The sequence below is a fragment of the Quercus suber genome, unplaced genomic scaffold (genome assembly GCF_002906115.3).
Source record: "Quercus suber isolate HL8 unplaced genomic scaffold, Cork oak 2.0 scaffold_868, whole genome shotgun sequence".
Taxonomy (NCBI): Eukaryota; Viridiplantae; Streptophyta; class Magnoliopsida; order Fagales; family Fagaceae; genus Quercus; species Quercus suber.
The window spans coordinates 18779-45309 of record NW_027070298.1 but is presented as its reverse complement, the minus strand read 5'-3'; the positions used below and the strand labels follow the sequence as shown (position 1 = coordinate 45309).

Here is a 26531-nt window from a genome sequence, read left to right as displayed (position 1 = left end):
TTATGTTGATGACATTGTTTTTGGTGCTACTAATGATTCTCTTGCTCATTCTTTTGCAGATGAAATGAATGCAATGTTTGAAATGAGCATGGTTGGTGAATTGACTTATTTTTTGGGATTGCAGGTGAAGCAAACAGAGTCAGGAATCTACATCAATCAAGCTAAATATGCAAGAAATTTAGTCAAGAGATTTGGCTTGGACAAGGCTGCTCATGCTAGAACACCAATGGCTGCAAATGCAAAATTAACAATTGATCCATCAGGTGAGTCTGTTGATGTTACTTTGTATAGAAGCATGATTAGATGTCTGTTATATTTGACTACTAGTAGGCCTGATATATCTTTTAGTGTTGGTGTTTGCTCTAGATTTCAGTCCAACCCTAAGGTTTCTCATTTAAATGCTGTTAAGAGAATTATAAAATATGTGAGTGGAATATGTGATTATGGACTTTTTTATAGTAAGGAGTCTAATTTGTCTCTTGCTGGGTTTTCTGATTCTGATTGGGCTGGGAATGTTGATGACAAAAAAAGCACCACTGGGGGGTGTTTTTATGTTGGAGCCAATCTTGTGGCTTGGATGAGTAAAAAGCAAAATTTTGTTTCTTTATCCACTGCTGAGGCAGAATATATTGCTGCTAGGAGTTGTTGCTCTCAGCTCCTTTGGATGAAAAAGTTGTTGAGTGATTATGGGATTCCTCAAGACACCATGGTTGTCTATTGTGATAATTCCAGTGCTATAGATATATCTAAGAATCTTGTTTAGCATTCTAAGACCAAACACATTGAACTTAGATATCACTTCATTAGGGATTTGGTTGAAAAGAAAATTGTTGTTCTTGAGTATATCCCTACTGATCGTCAAAGTGCTGACATCTTTACCAAACCGCTTGATGGAAGTAAGTTTGAGACACTTCGTCAAGTGATTGGTGTGCTTCGATGTCCTTAGTCTCTTTTGGCTTTCTTGGTCCTTGTGCTTCATTGCTCATTCCTCTAGGACCATTGTTCTTTGGTTTTTTGTGTTTTTGTGTTTTTTTTTTGTTTTGTTTCTAGGATTTGCATTGCATTACATTCATGCATTTCATTCTAGGATTTATTTTGTTTTCTCTTAAATTAAAAAAAAAGAAAAAAAGAAAAAAGAAAAGGAGAAAGCAAAAATGTGTTTGACATTGTTTTCTTGGTTTTTGAAAAGAAGGTTGGTCAATTTATTTACACATATCATGTCCTATGTACCTTGTTTAGCTTTGATGAGCTTATTTAATTGCACTTTACTATTTGAGCTTTGTAGTGCATGTTGTGTGGGAAAGATGTGTATAGTTTTTAATAATTTTGTCTTGATCTTGAAGTCACATGTTATTTGACTGTCGGACTTGATCCTTTTGAGAAAGGCATAAATAACCATCTCACCACTGTTCACTAGCCAATCATGAACACCTTAGTGCATATCATAAGATTCTGTGCTCGAGAAAGTGTAGCACATGCACAAAAAGAACATAAGGTGTTGCCTCGGCTTAATTGCTTAATGATAAAATTGGTGTGTACTATTAGGCTTGATGCCATCTCACATAAATAAAATTGGTGTGTACTATTAGGCTTGATGCCATCTCACAAAAAAAATGAGGCAAAAATACAAGAAACTTACATGATTGCAAGTTTTTGTTCTAGGAGATGTGGGAGTTATAGGATGTAACTCTTTAGGTGATAGTCTCTTTTAAATTCTATGTGATGGATTGTGTAGACTATGTGATGGATTGTGTAGACTTTGTGATTGATTGCTATTCACATATCACCTCACATGTTTCTCAAAGTTTTTGCTAGTTGCACACACTACACAAGTGACTCTTTGTTAAACTTTGTACATGTTATTGTGTGTGTTTTTGGTTTAACCAACTAAGTTTGAAAATACTTTGAGAATTATGCAAAACAATTTTTTTGCTTGAGAATTTATAAAATGAGAATGGCTGAAATTTTCTTTGGAGAAACTGGGATTAAATTTGGGTTTTTAAAAAATCATTCCATCTCATACTCATGCATTTTGTTTTCATTATTTAATGCTTTGAGGAGTTGTTTTTCAAAATGAGGTTTGTGTTTTTCAAAACTGTGATTTTTCTAAAATTTTCGTGAGCCTCTGCCTAATTCGAACGATCCATTCTATTTTTCAATCGATCGAAAAAGTGCTTTAATTTGTTTAAAAATGACTGTCTCATTCGATCGATCGAATGTATTTTTTCGATCAATCGAAAGTCGCGAATCAGGTTTTTAAAAACACTGTTCTTGACCTTTTCAAACACTTTTTCAAAAGTTTTTTTTTTCAAACTTTCTTTCTCTCTCCGACAAGGCAAGGCTCCACAGTCAAATTTTTGTCGTTTTCCTTCGAATCTTTTGCAAAATTTCTCTTTCCTCAAGCCGATAAGTTTGTTTTGTCCTTCCTTTTTGAGTTTATTTACATATTTCATGCATTTTTCATGCATTTATGCTCAAAATTTCGGACCCTTTACTTTTGGGATTTTTGATGATTTAAGCCTAATTATGTGTAATTGATCAATGGGTTTTTGTGGAGACATGCTATAAACATGATGGTTTAATCTGATCAATTTTGGGTTTTGTGAGAAATTGAAAATTCTAGGGTTTGTAATTGATCCGAATTGGGGATTTTTGTTCAATTGGGTTTAATTGATGAAATTGGCTTGTTGGTTTGATGAAATTGGCTATACTAATCTGTTTTCAACAATGTGTGATGATCAATTCATCAATTTGTTTCAAAATTATCAAGTGGTTTTTCAAATTTTTTAGGGTTTTTGTTAGAAACTCTATATTCGAGCCAATTTTGTGAAATTGAACCTAATTAGAACTGTGTTTACTGCATTAGTTTATGCATCACAACATTGTTATTGTTCATGCATCATATAGATTTTTTATTTTTTTATTATTTTTTTTAATGTTTTTATTGTGCTGATTTGCAGTCTGCCCTTGGTTTTGTTCTATTTTGGTCTTTTTGGTTTTCTCTTTGTGTTTCTGTCCTTTCCTTAGCATCATGCCTAGGAAAACTAGAGCCCGTAGGACTATCCCTTCCTTTTTTCCATCCCCTCATTCTTTTGATTGTGAGAATTTTCCGAGTGAGAAAAACCAAGAGATTTTTGAGAAGCTAAACCTTAAGAGGAAGATTTGGGCTGAGCGTTTTGTTCTCTTAGATGAACTTGATCCTGCCATTAGGGCAAACTTTGAGCATCGGGGCTGGTTACCCTTGGTGGATATTTCTGATCCTTCTCCACCTTCTGCCTTGATTAGAGAGTTCTTTTCGAACATCTCTATCCGCATCTATGATTCCAACACTTTGGTAAAGAGTTGGATACGAGGCGTAGAGTACACCATTACTCCCCGGGTAGTGGCTGATGCTCTAGGGGTACCTTTGGTCTAGAATCCTGTCTATCCTTATGATGAGTCTCCCGAGTTGAGTGATGTCTTGTCTTACATCACTGGGACTTTTGTCCAGTGGGGTTCTGATCCAGGATCACTTCTGCTGAGCTCTCCGGGTTGCACTATTTGTTCTTTAGGATAGCCTGTTATTCTATCTGGCCCAGCTCTCATGTTCACACCATTCTTCTTGAGAGGTGTGTATTTTTGTACGCTCTGGTTACTAATGCTCCTATTAGTTTTCCTCATCTCTTTCTTCGTTCTTTGAACGATGTTTATAGGAGTTCATCTACTACTCATGCTCTTGTGCATCCTATTTTTATTCATAGGATTTTGCTTTATCTTGATCTTAGTGGCTTTCCTTCCTCTGAGCCCGTTGATGTGATAGCTCCCATAGGTGCGTCTTTTCTTAGACAGAGGGCCGCTCATCTTCGAGCTGGTTCTAAACACCCTAGGTCTGAGCCGTCTGGTAGCGCAACTCCTCCTTTTTCTTCTACAAGTCTTGCTGGTGAGGATGTTCCTGATCCAGTTGGTGATGATGCTGCTGCTGTTGATGTTCCTCCACCTCTTTCGACCGACTTTGATGTTCGTCGTACTCTGGAGACTGTCATGACCGTTCAGGTGGCTCATGGTCATATTTTGGTGGACTTGCTAGATGAGATTCGTGCTCTGCAAGCCGACTTTGCGCGTCTTCATTCACCCTCACCTCCACCTTTTGATGGCAACTTGTGATTGCCCTTTGGCATTCCGTCACAAAAAGGGGGAGTGGAGTTTTTGACTTGTAGAGGAGTTTTTGTAGTTAGGGGGAGATTTTTTGTTTCTTGAGGAGCCTGTGGAGTTTTTAGATTGTATCTAGGTGCTTCACTTTGTATATCATTTTTGGGGATATTCATGTTAGGGAGAGTAACATTGATTGATATACATGTTATATTCATTGATTCTTGTTGCTTTGTGATTCACTGCTTATTGATTTATATTTATGAGTTGTTCATTCATATATGTCTTTATTTTGTGTTGTGTGAATCTTACAAGAATGTTATACCTGTTGTTTTACTTTTTTCTGTCACACATGCGTTTATGCGTTTGTTGAGTATTTCAGGAATATACAGGTTGATTCAACAAAGCTGCTATCTACACTTGCAACCGATGGATAGTAGTTAGGGTTGAATTTGAGTTTATGAGCATTATTTTTGTAAAGGGTTTTTTACTTGTAAACTTTGAGCTTTTAATTAGGGTTTTGTCATGGATTGCCAAAGGGGGAGTTTGTTAGGTTCTAAAGGTTTAGGAATTTATGTATTTAGAACTCTAATTTGTAATATTGGCAAACCATGATCAAAACAATATGTTTAGTCTTGTTAAAGTATGCTTAAAGTTGATTAATTATTGTAAAGTTGGAATTGAGAAACTGTAGATGCATTGGGGCATTTCGGTCTGGCTCGATCGATCGAAGAATAAATTCGATCCATCGAAAGTCGACCAGATTGCATTTTCTGCAGTTTTTCCAACTCAGCCCTAACTCATTAAATGTTTAGAGTTTTATGTTTTTGCCTTAGGTATATAAGGTAAAACCCTAGCCACGTTTTGAGAGTTGCTCCAGTTGTATTGTTGCTCATACATTGCTGTTTTGTGTAAATCTCTTGTGAGATCTAGAGGAGCTTTCCTTTACACAAAGCTTAGGGTTTTCAAGATTGAGATTACTTTAACATCTTGATGATCAACTTGGTTGCTACCATTGAAGCTTAAATAATATCAAGCGTGGGTGCTTGTAGCTGATTGAAGAATTCAAGAAAGAAGGAGTCCGTGGATTCGGAGCTTGCACAGGGTCGTATTAGTAAGTTCTACTGGTAGGTAGCATTAGGAAGTCGAGCGGGAAGCTTGTAAGTCCTTTTGTATGAACTTCGATTCTTTCATAGTGGATTTAGGTTTGCCTTGAGGATCGGTGGGTAAAATCCTCCCTAGGTTTTTTACCGGTTTGGTTTTCTTGGGTGATTATATCTTGTGTTATTTATTATTCCGCTGCTATATTTTCTTGATATGATTGTTTGATTATTTTAACCTAGAATTGCTTAATTTGACTAAATAACAACTTGGCTAATTAACTAGGCTACTCAATCTGGTTGTGTGTTAAGGGGTCTAAATTTTCCATCACAATCAACCCGAATCTACGAAATAGTGCTTACGTTCACAATACCATGAGACAGAAGTGGGCTTGGTTATTTCGTGAACAACAAATGTTTTATGATGAGTTGGTTGGTTTTAAGTTGCTAGTGCCTCTGTGACTCGCATCGCAAATGCCCAGAGACACGATCGACGAACTTTGTAAAGTATTGAACCGCATAAGAGAAGAAAATAATCGAATGAAGATACGTCTTAATCGATATCGAACCCAAGTTGAGATTTGAGAGTCAGTGAAGGGAGGGTGGAATGAGCACACACAATTCATGTAATCACTTCTTGCTTATCCCATTTATCAATCAAACGTGGATATGTCAGATGAAGAGTAAATGTGTTGTCGTATAATTAGACTTTGTTGGAGAACTATTTTGCTTAACTATGTTTTAAATGTATGTGCGTCACTGTTGTTGCATTTGTACTATGTAAACCTTATTATTGATTGTGAGGAGCACGTACGTTTTTCGTAATATAGATTATTCCCACACAACGTATAAAAGTTAAATATTCCCATACATATTGTTTTTCAATAAGCACCTATAACATAACACAGAAAACTTAAAATAACTTACATGAGGTCACCAATATGCAGGCATTGCATATTGAACACTAACGCTACTAACATTATTAACTTGACCCTAGACATAACACATATACCACATAGGCATTCACTTTGACAGGTAGTCCTCGTAGTTGAGGACATTGTTACGTTTCGCCGGAGTGAGTTGCCTGTTCGTTGTAGCGGCCAGCTCTTCTGCTAGTTGTAGCATGTGATACCTTGACCTACGCAGTATCATCAGATTGTTCTCTTTTTTTTTTTTTTTTGGTCACTGCACGCTCATATTGGTGCATATTTTGCCGTGGCAGTGTGATCGAGATACGGTCGACAAGAGGCGCTCCGAGTCGCACGAGATTATCGTGCAAAGCATTGGACTCATTCACGCGAAAATCCCACTCCCACTGCAATCCGGCATAGTATTCCCTCTCGTCGGAATCTCTCTCCCTCCTATAGTTATCTGGAAAATGAGGTAGCATCCAATTGTGCATTGACATTGGAAAATGTGACTTCTGATTGATATGTGTAGATGTTTTGCAAGGGTAGATGTAAATGGGACTTTATATAGGAGCTTTGCAAGGGCAAGTATTCACGTGGATGTGACTATATGTAAGGGTAAGTATTCACGTGAATAAAGATAATATGACTCGACAGTGTATTGTTTAGTGAGGTGTTGTGGAGCACATGCAAAACTGTGAACTGCAGAACTGCGAAGTCGATAGTAGCACCTGTTGGTGCATGTGGTTTGCTGAGGCAGTTGTTTGATATGGCTATAGCTTGTGCTATAGTAGCGGGCTGGTGATGTGTACTGCAAACGAGGTTATGTATTTATTCACATGAAGACTATTCAGCATTCCTATGCTTCATCTGACATGACTTGACGAGACAGTGCCGATCTGTGTTCAATGTATCATAAAATTTTTCAGGGATCCTTGAAAACGGTGCATTGCAAAATGATACATATCTGTGTATTGATGTGTGTGTAGGTGATATGACTAGACAGGGTTCAAGCGAAGACTATTCAGCATTCTTGTGCTTCATCTGACATGATTTGGTGAGACAGTGCTGAGCTGTGTTAAATGTATCATAAACCTTTTCAAGGATCCTTGAAAACGGTGCATTGTAAAAGGATGCATATCTGTGTATTGATGTGCGTGTAGGTGATATGACTAGACAGGGTTCATGCGAAGACTATTCAGCATTCTTGTGCTTCATCTGACATGATTTGACGAGACAGTGCTAAGCTGTGTTAAACGTATCATAAACTTTTCAGGGATGCTCTGCATCCTTGAAAACGGTGCATTGCAAAATGATGCATATCTATGTATTAACATGCGTGTGGATGATATCACTCGACAGGGTTCAACAGTGCAAAGCACTTGAGCAGCACATGCCAGTCACTGCAAACATCAGTGTAGCAATGGGAGACAGGTCACCCCCAAAATCAAAGCATAAACTTTTCAAGGATGCTCTATGTTTTCACGTCAGTGTGGATGGGTACTTGTGGTCAGGGTTCAACAGTGCTGAGCTATCCACTGTAGCTACACTCACTGCTCTCTATGGTGGTATTTGGCAAGTGGGATTGAAGAAAGCTGATAAGAACATTTGGCTTTGTAATGGATGGCAGGATTTCGTTGAATACCATTCTATCTGTTATGGTTATTTTTTAGTCTTCAATATCCACCGAGATTCAATATCCACCTAGCAAGAACTGTAAATTGGAAGATCATAAGGTAGAAATAATAGACTTAGATGAAGATGAAACAAACATATCCCTCAGATGATTTGCCCACAATACATGAAGTCGGAGAAAAGTTTGTTACGAAAAAATTTTATTGTACATAAAAACGAAGAGAGAATGAGTGGTTAGTTTGGTTTGGATGAGTCTGTATGTAATGTAATTGTATAAAGTAGTAGCAGGAAAAAAAATAAGCAATTGATTTCATATACACTTAGCCAATCCATTGAAAACATTGCAACATATTGACATAGCAATGTAATACATTACCAGTTTCATGTCACGCATGGTGGAAGGAAGTATTATTTTGAACAAATGTGAGTGTCTACGTTGGTCAATGATGGTCCCAGTTGGGCCCCACTCTATTCCGGCGAGTCCTTGCTTTAGGAGCCATATGGTTTTTCTGTGAAAGAGTGGTTGGTTTGTGTGGTTTGGATGAGTATGTATGTATTGAATCTATAACCTGGCTTTATTCATATTAAATTTTCATTTTTAGCAAGAACAGTAGGGAAAAAAATGAGAAACTAGTTTCATATAAAATTAGCCAAAACTAATGAACAATTAAATTTTAGATTTGCAAAAGTTGAACGTACATAGTCATCATTTGTCAGACATTTACAACAACATTTTGTCTTGCACAAAAGGTGTAGACATTAACAACAACATCTAATGTTGTAGGTAGAAATTTTTGGAAATCATCATTGCTTGAATCTGAGAAGTCTGAAATATCACTTTCATCATCTAACGCAGTAATTTCATTAATAGACTTCATGGCTCGCTCTTGTGTCTTCCCCTTTAGATGCTTCCTAGCTTTTTAGATTACGTGAAAACGGTCTAGTCGCCTTTGCATTTGATTATTCTCTTGTTCAAGTCGAGCAAGTATGTTGGCATGTTCATCTCTAGGTAACTCGGCTGAGCGTGCCTTAGGAACTCGTAACCCGTGCCATCAACAATACACCTCCAACTCACACCTCTTTTCGTATAGGGTTGACCATGGTGGTTTTGATACGGTGAACTCTATTGCGGTGGTATCTGTACTTAGTTTTGTAGGTTTGCTGACCATGATATGCTCGACGCTTTCAAGACTCTCGTACGTGTATATTAGCATATTAACGAAATCTCTCTTCTTTTCAACCCATTTCCCTCCATAGTGGTCTGTGTATGTGTGTAGTTGTTGATCTGCTGGAACTTGTGATGATCCACATGTTGAAGTAGATCCAAACTTTTTTCGCATTTTACAATTTGACGTTGAGTCACTACGACTCATAGCTTAGTCAATCTACGAAGTTAGTGGGGTAGAAAGAAGATATGAATTCCCTATCCATTTATAACCTCATTTCATGGTCTAAGCATTGCAATTTCAGCTATTAGGGCTTGTCATGTCAATATAGGTTGGAAAAACACTATATCAACATTGAAATGTTAATAAGGTTATGTGTCTAGATTCATGTGAGGACCACACCAATTTAAATATGAAATATAATAAATTTTCTAGAAATCCTACTAAATTTAACTGGGATTAGTTGTAATTACACTCACTTTCATATAGAAGTTAGGTGAAAGTTAGCTGTGCTCCCTTTTTTTTTTTTTTTTCCTTTCCCACACCCACGTATTTTCAAGTTCACCTCCCCTTCTACAATAATCAAAACCCAACATCATTCCTCTCCTACTCAGCTAATGGTGCATGTTCTTAGTTACCTCACCGATTCGGGCACCTTAACATACAGCTCCCCTCTTCATTTTCGTGTATAACCATTTCACCATCAAATTCATGTATAATCATTTCAAAATTCGTAAACACATTATTATTATGTATTGTTATTTAATATGATACTATGAACCTTAACAAATCATTTTATTATAAATAGTAACTGAAATGTTATAACACTATTTCAAAAAAAAAAAAAAAAAAAAAACACCAAAAAATGAATATTACTATTTCATTTATTACGGCTTGTCATGTCAATACAGGCTGGAAAAGCACTATATGAACAGGATTTTAACTATTCCCAGTGTCTTGTGTTTAGATTAATGTGGGGACCACACTAATTTAAATATGAAATATAATAAAATTTCCTCCATCCGTGTTTTTAGGTTCGCCTCCCCTTCTACAACAATCAAAACCCAAAATGGTTCCTCTCCTACACCATTTTCAGTAACATGTTCCCAATTATATATTAGTAAAAGCTGAAACGTAGCGTTTAATGCTGCTGCTGTCATGTTGCGCCACATCAGCTGCAACGTCATTTTCTTTACAAAAAAATAATATTTTCTTCAATTTTAAAATGGTTTTTTACAAATTTCAGCCCTGTAAGTCCTAGCCCTATAAATGCAACTCACTACTTTCTTATTTACTTCCGCTATCACCCTATAATAAATTTGTATAATTAATTTAGTCCACATCTTATTTATTTAGTTCTACTATGAAGCCCAACCCAAAGCCTTTTCAGTTCAGCTTAAAGGAAAAACAAATTAAAAATACGAAACGTGCAAGCCAGTTTGGAGGAAAGGGAAAAAAAAAATTCGATTAGGCGTTCAAGGTTTTGCATGACCAAAAAGAAAGGTGAGCAGAGAGAGAGCTTGAAGATTGTAACGTAGAGGGAACTTAAAGGGAGGAAACAAAAATACGTTGAAGCCTTCAGGTGAGAAAATAGGGAATTTTCATTTAGTTTAAAGGAAAAAGAAATTAAAAATATGAAATGTGCAAATTTCTCTGTAAACATGTTAAAAAGTCCTATTTCAGCTTTTGAACATATGTTCCCAATCAGCAAATTTCTTACACATGCAGCCACATAAGTCTAATATGTATTCATTCACTGAAAGTATGGCAGAGAAGCACAATTTTAACAATTAACATTAAATTTTCCAATAATTTCAGCCCAAGTTCTATTCATTGGGAGAATCGGGCAATGCCTTGCCTTACCTACAAGGCTCTTGCCATAATTTCATATTTTCTTTTGACAGCTAAAAGTTAGCATTATTAGAGTAAGGACAACAATTCAACATCTGAAACCCCATGAATAGTATAATTCATCAAAACCTGACTGAAATGACAGTAGATATACAGGGCATTAAAAAACAATTTTCCCTAATAATGAACACCATTGTCATGCCAAATGAACACCCGTACCCAAAACCCAGTTCAAAACCAAACCCAGCAAAGCTAAAACAGCAACAATAATAATGAATAGAGATAACTCTAACAGAGAAAAACTTAATAAGCCACACCCACACTCAAATCAGAGTACATGCACAAGCAAAACATAACTCAGATTCAATGCAAAGGGAAAACAAAATTGAACTCGGCAATTACAAATTACCTTAATATGCTTATAATCCTTTAACTCTGAAGATGGATTGGGTTCAGCTTCGCCGATGGTGAGGGTTATGGTGAGAGTGAAAGGTGTGGGTTTGGATGTGGGTTTAGGTTGAGGTTCGGAACGGGTATACTGAATGGTTTGGTTTGGGTACGGGTACAAATAAGTGAACTTCAAGATGACGATGTGTAGAACTGAGGGTGGCTACTGATCGGACTGAGGAAGGAGGGAGACAGACTGACAGAGAGACGGACTGAGGAAGGAGGAAGACAAAACTGTTTGGGAGACGTTACATTCAAAATAAGTTCTCCATATAACTCGATTTGTCAAATGCCGAGTTCTAAACAGTTACGCGGGAATATTTTATTGCCCAAAATCCACGCTGGGCAGGAACCTGCATATAACTCGGCCCTGGAATAATCAAGTATTTTAAGTAACTCGCCAATATCAAGATCGAGTATCGAAACAGGGGCACGACCCTATATAGTTTCAAAACAGGGTCATAAAGCCATTTATTTTGCCCAAGAGGGGCAAAAGGCCAGAATGTACTGGAGCAATGAAAGTGTACCTTTAGTGCTTTATGGAAAGCAAATCAAAAAGATCCTGCTGATTTGAATATATAATGCTAGTGCCTAATGGCCATTGATGGGAAACCCAATAAGCCGGCGCAAAAGCCTATGTTCTACATTGGTAACTCTGTGCAAGGATGTTCTTCCTGATAAAAGAGTAGCGGATATGGGATATCCAGTTGCAAAGTGTTCATCGTTTGTCAAGACACGTCGGCAAATTTCTTGAGTACAAACGATGATGCTTGGGCTCCCAAACATGTGGGCTTTATAGATACCAGTCTTGCCATATCTGTATCTCCAAGGGAAACATGCCACTTTAAGGCTGCATTTGTTTTGGCCGAAAATAATTTCAAAAAATCATTTTACACCAGCCTATATGTTTGTTAAGTACAAAAAATTGGGTTAATCAGAAATCAATTTCCGTGTTGACTGTAAAATAACTCTTCCAAGCCAGAAATAAATTTTAGTTTCTATTTTACCTTCAAATGATTTCCACCATAGGAAAATAAAAGAGGGAGAGAGAGAGAGAGAGAGAGAGAGAGAGAGAGAGAGAGAGAGAAACAGCAAGAAGAGATCGCACCAAAAGCAAGACCAGATCGCACCACCGCCCCTAACCCAAATCGCACCAGTCTCATCGTACCCCAGCACCAGCGAGATCACGCTGCATGAAGCACTGTCGAGATCGCGTCGCCACCTGCATTAGCGAGATCGCACCCATAGTCGCCATTGGAAGCTCATTGGCGCCACTATCTAGATTGTCACCACCCAGGACCGATTCACCCAAAACCGATCTCGTTCCCGACCCAAAGCTCATCGGCGCCGACTTTCTCATTCTCGTTCTCACCATTGTTCTTGTTCTTGACTGCCATCTAGATCCACCCAAAGCTCATCAACGACATCGTCCTCCATCCAGTCTGATCTCTCTCTCTCCTGATCTATCTCTCTTTCCCTCAATCTGTCACTCTTTCTCCCTTCAATCTCACTCTTCCTTCCTCTTGCTTAATGTTTTTATTTTGATTTTTGGTTATTACTTTATTTATTTTTTTAAATTCCTAATTATAGGTTATTGATTTAGTCGGATCAAAGTAAAAAGACCAAAAAATTTTGGATTCAATTTTTTTTTTTTAATTTAAATTGACTTTTTTAAATTTCTTGAATGAAGTATAAAAGTATATTTTTGTGATTAAATTTATTAATATATTTTTTTATTTACTTTTTCATTGTGCATGATATGCTTAATTAATTGTTTAGCCTAAAGCTTGCATAATTAATCTAATTAACAACTTGGCCTTAAAACTGGATAGATATTGTTTCTTCAAGGGTCTAAATCTAACACACTTGATTGCTAGAAGATAGCAACTTGAATCCACCGGTTCAATGAGTGTGTGAGTGATCACCGGCAGTGACTTTAAAAGAGTAGTAGGCACAAACCTTTAGATCTAAAATTGAGCTGCTATAAGTCCCCAAAAATGTGTCTTAGAATTTCCCTTAAATACTTAGTGAAATAAGTCTGAAACTGTAAACATCTGATGGGCTGATGGACTGAAAATCCGATTTTGGTATGTGACTTTCGATTGGTCAAAGTTTAGTTTTGACCAGTCGAAACTGTTAAATATTGATATCCTTGAATCAATTTTTTTTTTCTATTCTTGTACACCGAATACCAGCTTCTAGAGCATTATTTAATCAGTCCTGTAAACTCTATGAGCTATGTTTGTTTGTTTAGACTCCTTAAAAACAGATTATTTTAAAATAATGAATTATCCAAGTATTTACTTAGGTTAATTATGAAATCTAAGTTAAACACATGCAAACATATTACTTGGTGTGGAAAAGTAAAAAAGACAGTAATATGATGACCCAAGAAAGCTAATGAAACCAACCATTTCAAGGTAAAAATTTAGGGAGGATTTAACCTAACTATTCTTAAGGTAAACAAATTCACTATAATAGAATGGAAGATTACAATAGATTTAAGGCGAAACTATAATATTGATCCCTTAAATTTACCATATGTGCGTAATTGGTCCCTCAACTTTCAAGTAAAACTTACTAACATGAACACATTCAGCTCTAACTCCACGGACTCTTCTATCTTGAATTTGCTGAACACAAACTCCCCGTTTGTGACTTTAAGATCTCCCTCATCAGCAGTTGTTAATCTTGTAGTAGCAACTTTAGATCTACCGGTTCTAATGGTATGAACATGATTTCTTATAGTGACTTTGAAAGGATAAGACACAGTACCTTTTAGATCTCAAAAAAGCACCTCCAAAGTCTTCACAAAATGTGTCTTAGGGTTTTCTTTAAATACTATGTGAAATAGATCTGAAACCCTAATCACTTAATAGGCTTGATGGGCTATTGGGCTTTAATTAAATTCTGTAGAACCCATCTTTCGATCGGTCGAACCTATTCTCTCGATCGGTCAAACCTGGCATGTTTTGAATTTCTGAACCTGCAACTTTCTTTTTCTTGTATTTTGACTTGCAACACCTTGAGCATTGTCTAATCATACCTATAAAATCTAAGATTTATATGTAGACAAGTTTGTGCTCACGGTTTGCTAGTTGTTCAAAACTTTTAAAACCTAACAACCTATATCTAGACAAATTTGTATTCACGTGTTTTTCAACATAGCTATACAAGCATAGAGCCTAACACTTTTTATTAATTATTAAATGTTATCTTACTGCATTATAAAGATAGTATATAAGAATATAATTTTATTCTATTACATAGTATGGCTTGGATAATTTGGTGTTTATTACCATATCTTTTATTTTTACTCTTTTTTTTTCTCATATTATTTTCTATAATTTTGATATTTTCTCAGAGAGAGAGAGAGAGAGAGAGAGAGAGAGAGAGAGAGAGAGAGTCTCTCTCTCTCTCTCTCTCTCTCTCTCTCTCTCTCTCTCTCTCTCTCCCCCTCCTTTAGGGGGACAAATCATTGTGTTTTTTAGAACTCTATTTTGGGTTAATACATTTTGGTGTTGTATTTTTTAGTTCCCCATCACAAGTACTATCTCTATGATCTCTTACAACTTTGGTTTGATTTTATTTTGAATTAATACTTAGTTATTTTTGGAAGTGAGAATTAAATTTATATTAAAACATAATCTTGGTTATGCATTTAAATATGTCTATCAATTATTTGAGTAATATCAAGTGTAATTTAGTTATGAGTTTTGAATTTCATGATAATCTCCTTTAAGAGAGTGAAGAATTTGAATAATTTATTTGAAACTTAAAAATTTTAGTCATACTGGAAAAAATATTAGGAAAACATAGCACATTATAATATAATTTTGACTAATATGAACCACCTCAAAAAGAAATAATATCAATCAAAAAAATCTAAAATAATAGAGTCATATATTGGTATATATAGAAAGATGATAAATAATTTTAGATGTTGATTAATCTTTAGAGAGAAAAAATTACCATCAACAAATTTTGGGGAAAAAATATACATTATATCACAATTACAACATAATTATTTATTTCCACGTATCGCGTAGGTCTACGACTAGTGATAATAATTGTCCAATTATTGAATTGCAATAAAGCATTCATTTCTAATGTAGGTTAGACTCTCTTTAAGCCTCCTTAACAAGTGCACAAAGACAGTCAGTATCGTATTCCTAAAAATAATCTTGCATTGACCATAATCTCAACTTAACAATTTGTAAAAAATGATTAAAAATATGTTGTATTTGTAACTATGTTGCATGATCCATAGAAAGCACATATAGAACATAAGTTTATGGATCAAATGGTAAATGAAATCTGATTAGTATGAAATTTTATATGCATGTTAAGAACATATAAAACATGTAATTCAACAATGAGATTAATAAAATATTAATTCAATAAAAAGTTACTAGGTAGTGTAACAATACTTAGAGTTACTCCATGTATAACTTGAATCCAACCCAATATATATAACATATATTTATTATTTAAAACAATTTATAATCCAACAAGAAAGATATTTCCTTCAAAGTCACGCAATCATTAAACAAGAAACTTCAGCAAGTCTTACAAATATGGTACAGTGAATTTAAAATCTAAAGACATGCATATTCGCACAGAACGAATGTATTTTCATAGTAGGCATGAAGCAAGGCGAAGCTTTACTCTGCATTGAGTGAATATTCCAGCTAAATTTAGCTAAATGTGGTAAAGAATCACTTTCCTCTTCATGTATTGGTTTTTGGGATCCTTATGACTTGGGCGAGGCATAGGTCTTTAGGCATTGGTCCTTGTATGTAACTTAAAGGGGATTTTGGATTAACTCGCTTCAATCTGCACTCATAATTGTAAATTACTTTTTTATATAATTTGTGCATTTATGAAAGAGTAATTCTACAGTTACAAACTATTTCATAATACTTTTACAAATTATTGATTTGGCAAATTTTTATTGGTTCTCATCTATGTCCACTATACTAACATTACTTTTTCATTTGCCAATAACCATTTATCAAATCAATAATTTGTAAAATAGTTTGTGATTTTAACATTTTTCATTATAAAATCACCCCAGTAGAGGAAAAAAATTTTAGATATTCATTAGTATAAACTAATGTACTACATTGCCCAAAGATGGTGCACAATAACATTAACTTAAAATGAAGCAATTATTGAATAGTGGTAGTGATATTCTTTGTGGTGTCTAATATGTGTTTCAAACCCCACCTTCCCTAACCTTACCATATATATATATATATATGTATGTATGTATGTATGTATGTATGTATGTATGAACTTATTGGTTTGTCAACATACTTTCTTGGAATTCTAAAAGGAATATGTTTGGCTCAAAATATGTCTAAAGATTTGGACTCCAACCACAAATAGGAAGATGGTGCGTGTTAGATCATGTGCAATAAACATGACTCACTTGGTTGATCAAATTAAGTGAGTCCTAACTAGTACTAATGTCATTTTTCTACTGGTGGTTAGAGCCAAACTTTGTCCAAATTATAATGGGGCATATATATTGTACATGTGCGTGGTGTGTTTCATTCGCTTACAAATAATAAAAATAAAAAGAGTTTCCCATTTTTAAAAGGATTTTGGGAACTCATTTATAATTAATGAGGTATTGAATAGGAAAACTGTAATGTCAAGCTTGAGCTAACTTGCCTAATCAATTGATTTTCTACGAAATTCTGATAGAGCATATATACTGTGCATGGTGATCTTTTATTCGATAGATAAAGGAAAGAAAAAAGTGTTGCCCACGTAGTAAAGATTTGAGAAAACTTACTTATAGTTAAGGAGAAAATGATGTAAGAAAATGCTTATCACAAGTTTAGCCAGATCACTTCCAGGACAAGATCTGTTGCCCGCACCAAAGGGGATGAAAGCCTTTCCTTTGGCTTTTAAATTCTGTTTACAAGAAAAATAATATTTCAAATATTTCAATATATATAGGTAATTCTGGGTGCAAGGTGTGCTGCCATTAATAGGTTTGGTAAGCTTGTACATGGCAGCTCTAGAAATTTTTGTCAAGATGTTCATTAAGAAACTTAAATTAAACAAAATTTGGTAAAACTTGAACATATAGTCATCAAAAAAAAAAAAAGCGCAAATATATAAAGTTTTAAAATTTCCTTCTACGAGTTTTTTTTTTTTTTGAAATCATTGTATGACATCTTCCTGATTATTAATGCTAGTATCAATATCTTTTTAATGCACACAACTAAATAATCATTAAACTACTGATCTTTTATTCAACTGCCAACATCTTGCCTATATAAGTAACAATAAATAAAAAAACACATCATCCTTTTGTATGATCTGTTCCAACCAATTTTTGTATTTTTTTTTTTTTTTCTAATCAAGATTAAATTGATGAAATGCTCTACTAATTCCTCTTTTAGGGAAGTGATGCCCAAGAGGTTGACAATAACCTCTTTGTAAATATGCTCTTGTTATTTCATCTTGATAATTAGGATCAAAAGATGAGACATTTTCTCATAAACTAGAATCTAAAAGTATATTATCCAAGTTAATAAGAATTTTCTTAGAAGATTAATCTTGTAATACAGGTGATAGCAAAAGAATAAAGGGTAACTTATATATAAGTTCATTCAATATATTCAACTTAGCATTAAACCGCTACATTAATCATGTTCAATAAAATATTGAGGCATTGGTTTAGCGTATGTACAAATATATCACATAAATCCAACAAATTCAGCTAAAAATTAAAGCAAGTACTAACCAACAAGCTATTTGAAAATATACATTTTTATATTTTTTTTAATAGCGATTTTAAAATATACCTTTTGAAAACAATTTAAAACTTCACAATTAAACATTTGATTTGGGAAATTTTTGAAAAATTCTTTGTGCACAATATTTTTACAACAAAATTTAGGTGGCAATTTGTTATTGGTTTTAATTTACATATCACCAAAATTATTTATTTTTCTACCAGCAATAGCCAATAACAACTTATCACTTAGGGTTTATTGTGAAAATTTGGTGAAATTATTGTGATCATACATAGCATTTCTCACAATTTTTTGGTTCAATTTGCAACAGGCCAAAATTTTGGAGAGGAAAATTTTCATTTTTGATAGGCTCAAATTTTAATTTAGGATGTTCAAGGTTTTTTTAGGGTGGTAAAAATAAAAATAAATTCCTAGGGTGGTCAACAACCCATTTTAATTTAAAATTCTTATTTCTTTTAAGGTTTATAATTTTTTTTTTCAAGTCAAGGTGGTCCTATGACTACCCTAAATTACACTTGACACTGCCCCTGCTTGTCCCTCAATAACCTCCGAGGGAGCCGTGAGTATTTTGGGCAGAACCATGAGAGTTCAATAAGCTCTAAAATTGCGCATCTTGTATTTGAGTTATTTTCTTGAAGGAGACGAAACAGGAGAGCACTAAGGTAGTTTGAGTTATGAATAATTGGTGCTTTGACAGGTTTCAAGAGCTTGGTCTTAGGGGGATTTTTTTTGTTGCATGGAAGAATCACTAGTTTTGCTGTTTCTATAAGTGGGCAATCCATGCCTATGCTCTGGATGAGAGGTGGTTGTCAGTTGTCACATTTGTTTACGAAGAGTGGAGACCCAAATAGTTCTAAAGGGGGTTTGGGACTTGCGGGATGAGTTACTTGTTTACAGTTACCTTCTTGTGCCTTGTGAGTGTATTTGGAAGTGTGAGCAGTGTGTGAAGGCCCACCAACTTCCAACATTACTCAAGTTGTCTGGATATTGGAGGTATTTGAATATTTCAAAAAAGTGTTGCATATAAAGATAACTATCATTCAAGAATTCATTTTTTCGAGGAATGGAGTCTGCCAATAGGACAGGTTGATTGATATTCCTCATAAAAACATTTAGAAATGTGTTGAAGATTTTTTCAACATAGTGCGCATATTGATCTAGAGTAGAATAGATATCATAGCACAGGTTTTCTTGGAGTAGAAAGGGTGCCTAAAATCACGACGTAAGACCAAAAGGTACTAGTATAAATTATCAGGGTGACAATGTCAGAATTGCATAAGATTTGGCTAGCTAAAAGAAAACGTCTTCTAATCAAAGTCTATAGTTTATGATTTTCTATTTAACTCAATTTTGTCATTTTGGGCAAAAATCAATATTTTGTCTTCTGGGCGTTTTCCTAGTCACCCTAAGTTTTCTTTTACTATTTAAACATATTGTGACATCCAAGGAAATTTAGTTTTTATATTAATAAAATTAAGATTTTTGTCTATTACTTCCAAGGGAGTCAATTTCGTATCAAAGGCTGTTTCGGTTTGGTTAGGAGAACAAAATATTTTAGTATCGGTTGATACTGGTGTACTGTCTCCAAATTACTGCTATTTAGATATTTCTATACATAAATTTATATTTACTACCAAAAATTTACAATTTAGTTTATGTTTTATTAAAGAGAGTATCATGTGTATGTTTTTCAAGTTTTCACGATGTCACATATAATAGATTACTATCATTCAAGAATTTGTCGTTTCAAGGGATGAATTCTACAAATAGGGAAAGGTCATTGATATTCCTGATAAAGGTTTGACTTTTACTTGGATTAAAATTATGTGGTTAAATGATTAAATTTACTATTTTTCAACATATTAAATTTTTGGAAAAATTGGTAATTTACCAACTTGGATTGACAAGGGAATGAGAGGTGAAAGCAGAGACAGAGAGTTTGAATTGAAGACCACCTACTCTAATATCATGATAAATTATATTTTGTCTCAAAAGTTTAAATTATTAAGAAATAGTAAATTTAATTATTTAAATTTTATAATAGAAGCTTGGTGAACAGATTTGATCGATGTTTGACTTTGTCAACTGGGGTCAAAATTGAGTACGAGTAAAATAGGGTTTATCTTTTATTTAAAAAGTATAAGAAATAATAAAGAAAAAAATTCAAAATAAAAAGCACTTACATCCCATCTCGATGGATCAAAGTTTTGTGGGTTATCATAAATTTCAGGATCCATATGAACAGCTCCATACCAAACCAAAACTTTCCAACCTTTAGGTATAATGTAGTCTGGAAAAAAAGAAGTTAATTGAGATGAGACACAATATAAACAAGTGAACAACAATATAGTCTAGAAATATTGGGTATGACTAATTACCATTAATGCTAACATCGGCCTTCGCCTTTCGGAATAGTGAAAAGATATTTGTCATGCGCAACGTCTCATCAATTACCTATATCATAAAAGATCAGGGGTATGTGGCTTCTTACATGCACATTGAACACTGAATCAAAGTTTTCCGCATAAGCGGTTAGTTAGATGATGGTACATTTGGACTTTGGAGTCCCTTCTTATGTTTCATGGAGTCTTTGATATTAGAGAATTTGATTTGTACTTTTTTTTTTTTGTATCAGCAGCATATGATATGAAAAGTTTACATATAGATGACTATTTCTAGCTACCATTTATTTATGGTGAGTATCATTTTTGTTCCTTTTTTTATTTTTTTTGGATTAGACCATTATTAATGTTCTTTAAGATATTATTTTAGTGAAAATGCCTTAGCCAGCGTAATAGTTAGAGTTGGAAAAGAGCAATGACAAAAGAATGGAAAACTGAGAAACTCCATACCTTAGCAAGATATTCCATCTGTTTAATTTCCTTAAGGTTCAACCCTTTCTGGTTAGATGGTCTTCTCTTTATGATCTCTTCTTGCTCTTCCTGAAAATATGGATTATTTCATAGTAAATATCAATGAGCATCCACACATGGATGGGGATCTCAATACAGGAGCTGTAATTTCTTGTACAATATAAATATTTGGTGAAAACTCTGCAAGTCTAAGCTAATACTAGATAGTGTAGTTAACATATTAATTTATACCTTCCAACTATAAATAATTCTATTGACTTTTGAGGTTTAAGCCAAAGAGTGGTTATAAGACCACGAACTATTTTACAACTTCTTTGTCATGATTCTAAAATAGTAGACTGTGAGCAGTTGCTTATCACTTACGCATAAACTTACCATTTTTCTCTTCATCAGTCACACTCTATCACGTCACAATGGTGACAAACCAGTTGTGAAAAAATTTATGATCATAGCTTTTTTCTAAGTGAAATGCATCCACTTTAATTAAATTGTACATTTACCTTGGCTTTTTTGAGTGCCTCGGGATTTTCTGTTAGGTGTATTATTGCCCATAATATAGAAACTGCGGAGCTATCAAAACCTGCTGACAAGAAAAGGAGTATCAAATCTACAATATCCTCATCCTCCAATTTTCGACCATCCTCGTCTTCAGCTACCGAAAGCAAATCCATCATATCTTTCCTTCCCTGGTGTTGTTCACTTTCAGTCATCACCCTCTTTTTGTCCAAGATAGATTGAAGTACTTTCACCATCTTCTTCCGTGCCTAATGCATTATAGCCATTACTAATCTTTAATTTCTTTGGGGCTAAAGATATTGGGCCTGACTGAACCCGAATGACTATATCCGCATAACAAAAAATTAACCATATATTCCTAAAGGTTGTGAGTTGTGACCCTATGTTGGAAAGTATATGTCATTAAAGACCAAATCAAGACATCAAATTCAAGGGAAATTTACGGGATTAATATATTGTTTAGAGAAAATCGTGTGATTGAGGCAATACATGCAATTCAAATTCAAAATATTATTAACTTTTGTATGCAATCCCATTATAAGTAAGGATTCTGTTGTAATTTATTTTATAGAAAAGTATATGAAAAAATGTAATTAATTATTTGAGCTCTTGTCTTGTGGATGTATGCCACAAGGCCAACCACAAAACTCTTCTGTGTTCTCTCTCTCTCTCTCTCTCGCTTTCCCCTTCTCCACAATATTCTCTATTTCATATTAATTTTAACACTTGGTGAAAGGCTGTGGCATCAGGTGTGACTCTTGACAAAGAGTTTGGCCTTTGGTGAATAGGTGTAACTTCTGGTGAATAATCACAACGTTTGCTAAAATGTATATGTGTGTCTACAAATAGGATTTTTTTTTTTTTTTGGATAAAAATAAATAGGATATTAAACATTGTTGTTAGATAATTGATATTAAGGGTGGTTTTGTAAAGGGAAACAAAAGCAAATCTCTCCCTCGCTTTCAATAAATTTTATTAAAGCATTTAGACTATAATAAATTTTATTAAAGCATAATTTTTTTAGAAAATTGCAACATATAGCGTCTGCTCCTAATTATAACTCTTTATTAAAGCATTTAGGTTGTAGATATTGTGTATTTGTTATTGTAACAAATATCATCATATTACAATGTAAAACACTTAAAAATATACTACTGATTTATAAGATTTATTCATAAAAAGGTATATATAGAAAGCATGCTTGTTTTTATGCTTATAATTTCTGCTATCCAACAGTTTCGTAAAGTAATGAAAGTGTACCTTGAATGCTTTATGGAAAGCAAAGCCCGGGATATTAATGGCCATGGACATTAATCCCTTACGGTAATCAGCATACAAATTATGTGTTGTCCAGAGAGTAGAATCGTTAACAGAGCCCATGAAAATATGTGTCATTATCTTGAAAGTAGCCTTCTTTATCTCTGTGTAGAACTCAAATGGTTGCTTCATGCTAGCCCATTCATCGAAGGAATCAATGACAATGTCCTGTGTATGTTGGATATACATTGTTAGTGCCTCATGGCCATTGATGGGAGACGCAATTAGCCGACGTAGACGCTTGTGTTCTTCATTGGAAACCGAGTGTAAGGATATTCTTCCTCCTAAAAGATTGGTGGATTTGGGATAACCAAGTGTGAAGTGCTCATCATTTGTCAACACACGTCGGCAAATATCAGGCTCACATACGATGATGCTTGGGCACCCAAACATGTGGGTCTTGTAGATACCAGTATTGCCATATCTGTATCTCTAACTAAACATGTCACTTTGATTAAACGGTACTAAATTTAATTTATTGAGGAAATTTATTTAATTTACTTAGCACCCAGTTACAAAATATTGCTTTATTTGGATTGAATTAATAAAATAAAAATATTCGAATTCAATTTTTAATTTAAATTTCCTTTTTTAAATTACTAAAATGAAGTATAAAAAACTTTTTTTTTTATGAATTCACTATAATAGCACTTGGTTTTAGGATGACAGGGTTTAAGATATTGTTTTAAAACTAACACTAAGGGATGGTCAAAGTTTCCCTTCCCACTCGGCCCGTCATGTCCCCCCTATCCTGCACCAGTTTTCACGCCCAAAATAGGTGTCAGGATGGGGACGGATTTTGCTCACCCACCTCAACCCACCCCACCCCTCGATGTATATATAAATAATTTATATTTTTCTACACATTATTTATATTTTAATTTTCGTATGCATTCTAATTCTATTACTATCTCCAAAAATTTGCTTTCTTTCTCTCTTATCATTCTCAAGATTGTCCCTTCCCTTTCTTTTTCATCTTTATCTCTCTAGTGTCTAAGTCACTTCGTTAACAAAAGAAATTTACCTCCAACCCATTCCCACCCCTTCTAACTTGCCTCACTCCATGTCCTCCAGATATTTTTCCTATCGTGGATAGGTGGTGAGACACCTTCGATCCAAACCCACTTTGCCTTGTTGCATAAATATTTCTCAAAATCTATAATGATTTCTAATAAATAATGCCTATTTTCCATGAAGGCTTATGTTAATACTTCATATTTAAACTCTCCAATGAATTTGGGTATTAATAAATTTCAATTCTTGTGACATATAATTAAGAAAAAAAATTCCTATTACATCCAATGCATATTGTCACTAAATATATTTCTGTTAGAGCCCTATTTTTACTTCTCTTCAGTGAGCGTGTTTGTTTCTAAAAAAAGGGGACTGGGGAGAGGGAAATTTACACTGACTGAAATTGCATAGGCAAGAATTTTTAGGAATATCTTTTTTATTCTACAACTAACATGTATCTTGTTAGTGAGAACTACTCTATAAGAAACAAGTTCTAGTATGGAACTTGACGAGTCCACTGAAACCATAAAACTCATTTTCAACACAAGTTCAGTGTTCGAACTCACCTCTTCAAGAGGAGATTTTTTATTAAAAAAATAATAATAATTCTTTTAAAATAATTTCCAAATATTATTATTTGGTCAAATATAATTTTTAAAAAGTATTATTTAGTAAAAATAGTCGAGGTCTTGAAGACAAATAACATAATCAAACAAATTTTTGAAGAGAGAGAGAGAGAGAGAGAAAGAGACAGACCTGGAGACGAGGTTGTAAATGAATGAGTTAGTGTCAGCAGATCTTATAGATTTGAAGAGAGGCAACATATTACCAAGGAAAGGCCATCCCATATCACCTGGAGGAAGACGATATGTCGATTTCCCCACCATGCCAACATAATACCACTCATTCACTCTCTTGAGAAACCAAAATATAAAGACATAGCAACCCAATAAAGCTGAAACAATCAACCACAAGAAATCCAACTCCATGTTGAATTTTCCCTCTTCGTCAGTCACAAGATGCATTCAAATGGATAGTGGTGCTTTTTTCTTCTTTTTTTAGTAGTTTGTATTTGATGAATTATAGTTACTGACACTTACTGTATGTCTAATTCAAGAATTATTTATATTATCGATCCTGTCAATAGTTGACTTATTTTTTTAAAATTTATATATTCATTAAAGAATTAAGTAGATACATTGGTGTTAATCAAAGCATGCTATAACAAAACAAAGAAAAGAATAACAGAATTCTATGATTGCACAAAGAGGGAATTGGAGAAAGGAATTGAGAAACTTTCTCTTAATCTTTGTGATAAATGAATCTGTACATTATTTGAGGTTATATACACCTCTGTGCCCAAAACCCCAAAACAGAGAGTAACAAACTTAACAAACTCAACAACCCGTTTGTAAATCAGTTACAACACGTGTGAGAGACGGTTATAGCACGTGAGATGAAAGTGAATAAAAACTACAAACAAGAACTACATGTCGTTTAGTTTCTAACTTAAATACTCTTGTATCTTGTAGATGTCGTTTAGTTCTTTTCTTCTTCTTGCTTTAGTTCTTTCTCAGCTTGCTTCTTATTCTTCGATACTTTCTTCTTAACTGGTTTCTTCTCAAATATAATTTTTAAAAAGTATTATTTAGTAAAAATAGTCGAGGTCTTGAAGACAAATAACATAATCAAACAAATTTTTGAAGAGAGAGAGAGAGAGAGAGAAAGAGACAGACCTGGAGACGAGGTTGTAAATGAATGAGTTAGTGTCAGCAGATCTTATAGATTTGAAGAGAGGCAACATATTACCAAGGAAAGGCCATCCCATATCACCTGGAGGAAGACGATATGTCGATTTCCCCACCATGCCAACATAATACCACTCATTCACTCTCTTGAGAAACCAAAATATAAAGACATAGCAACCCAATAAAGCTGAAACAATCAACCACAAGAAATCCAACTCCATGTTGAATTTTCCCTCTTCGTCAGTCACAAGATGCATTCAAATGGATAGTGGTGCTTTTTTCTTTTTTTTTTAGTAGTTTGTATTTGATGAATTATAGTTACTGACACTTACTGTATGTCTAATTCAAGAATTATTTATATTATCGATCCTGTCAATAGTTGACTTATTTTTTTAAAATTTATATATTCATTAAAGAATTAAGTAGATACATTGGTGTTAATCAAAGCATGCACATGGTCAAAAACAGATCTATGATTTCAAAATATCGTTGATAATGGTGATGTTCATTATTTTATAGGTTTCTTGATTTAAATGATGGTGGTGATGATTTATTTGTTAGTATTATGTATGTAAGTTTCATTGATTCCGTCAACTAAGGCATTTTTACTTTTTAGTATATAACGGCAAATATGGGTGAGATCCACTTATTAATATATAAGATCCAAATTAGTATATAAAATTACGTACTATACAAGAAAAATTTCCTGGTAATCGATCGACACTTACCACGTGGTTCATTAATCACATAAATCTAGACTATCTAGTCATCACATCATATCAGGCCACCAGCTCACATCCGGACCATCAATAAGTCCAATGACACAATAAGCTTCATCATTCTTTTTTAACAACCGTTAAAGATGATAGCTTATGATTGATATGCAATAAAGGTGATGCTAGTATAACATATAAACATTTATGATTGATTCAAAACCCTTACCATCTAGGTTTTTTGAGATGTTAATATAACATATTAAGACACAATTTTACTCAAATGGCTTATTAAGTTTATGAGTTTGAGCCTAACTATGTTATATTAATCACCGCCTC

The 26531-nt window shown here is 34.2% G+C and overlaps 1 protein-coding gene across 1 annotated transcript; it reads right to left on the bottom strand.

The window, feature by feature from the left end:
• Positions 1–15702: 15702 nt before the first annotated feature.
• Positions 15703–24752, bottom strand: LOC112022261 (beta-amyrin 11-oxidase). The gene is made up of 8 exons (XM_024054831.2): positions 24488–24752; positions 22661–23141; positions 21385–21648; positions 20864–20953; positions 20390–20465; positions 20195–20301; positions 17039–17160; positions 15703–16071 (listed from the first exon to the last, which is right to left on the bottom strand). Exons 1-8 carry the CDS (start codon positions 24718–24720, stop codon positions 15966–15968), a joined length of 1479 nt encoding a protein of 492 aa, XP_023910599.1. The 5' UTR covers positions 24721–24752; the 3' UTR covers positions 15703–15965.
• Between the last annotated feature and the right edge of the window lie 1779 nt (positions 24753–26531).

What these genes read in the sequence shown, in the direction of transcription:
- LOC112022261 (XM_024054831.2), bottom strand. Translation starts at nt 24,720, where the DNA reads ATGGAGTTGGATTTCTTGTGGTTGATTGTTTCAGCTTTATTGGGTTGC. An exon ending in ATTTACAACCTCGTCTCCAG is followed by an intron (nt 23,142 to 24,487) that starts GTCTGTCTCTTT and finishes TTAGAGATACAG; the next exon opens with ATATGGCAATACTGGTATCT. An exon ending in TTGATCCATCGAGATGGGAT is followed by an intron (nt 17,161 to 20,194) that starts GTAAGTGCTTTT and finishes TCTTGTAAACAG; the next exon opens with AATTTAAAAGCCAAAGGAAA.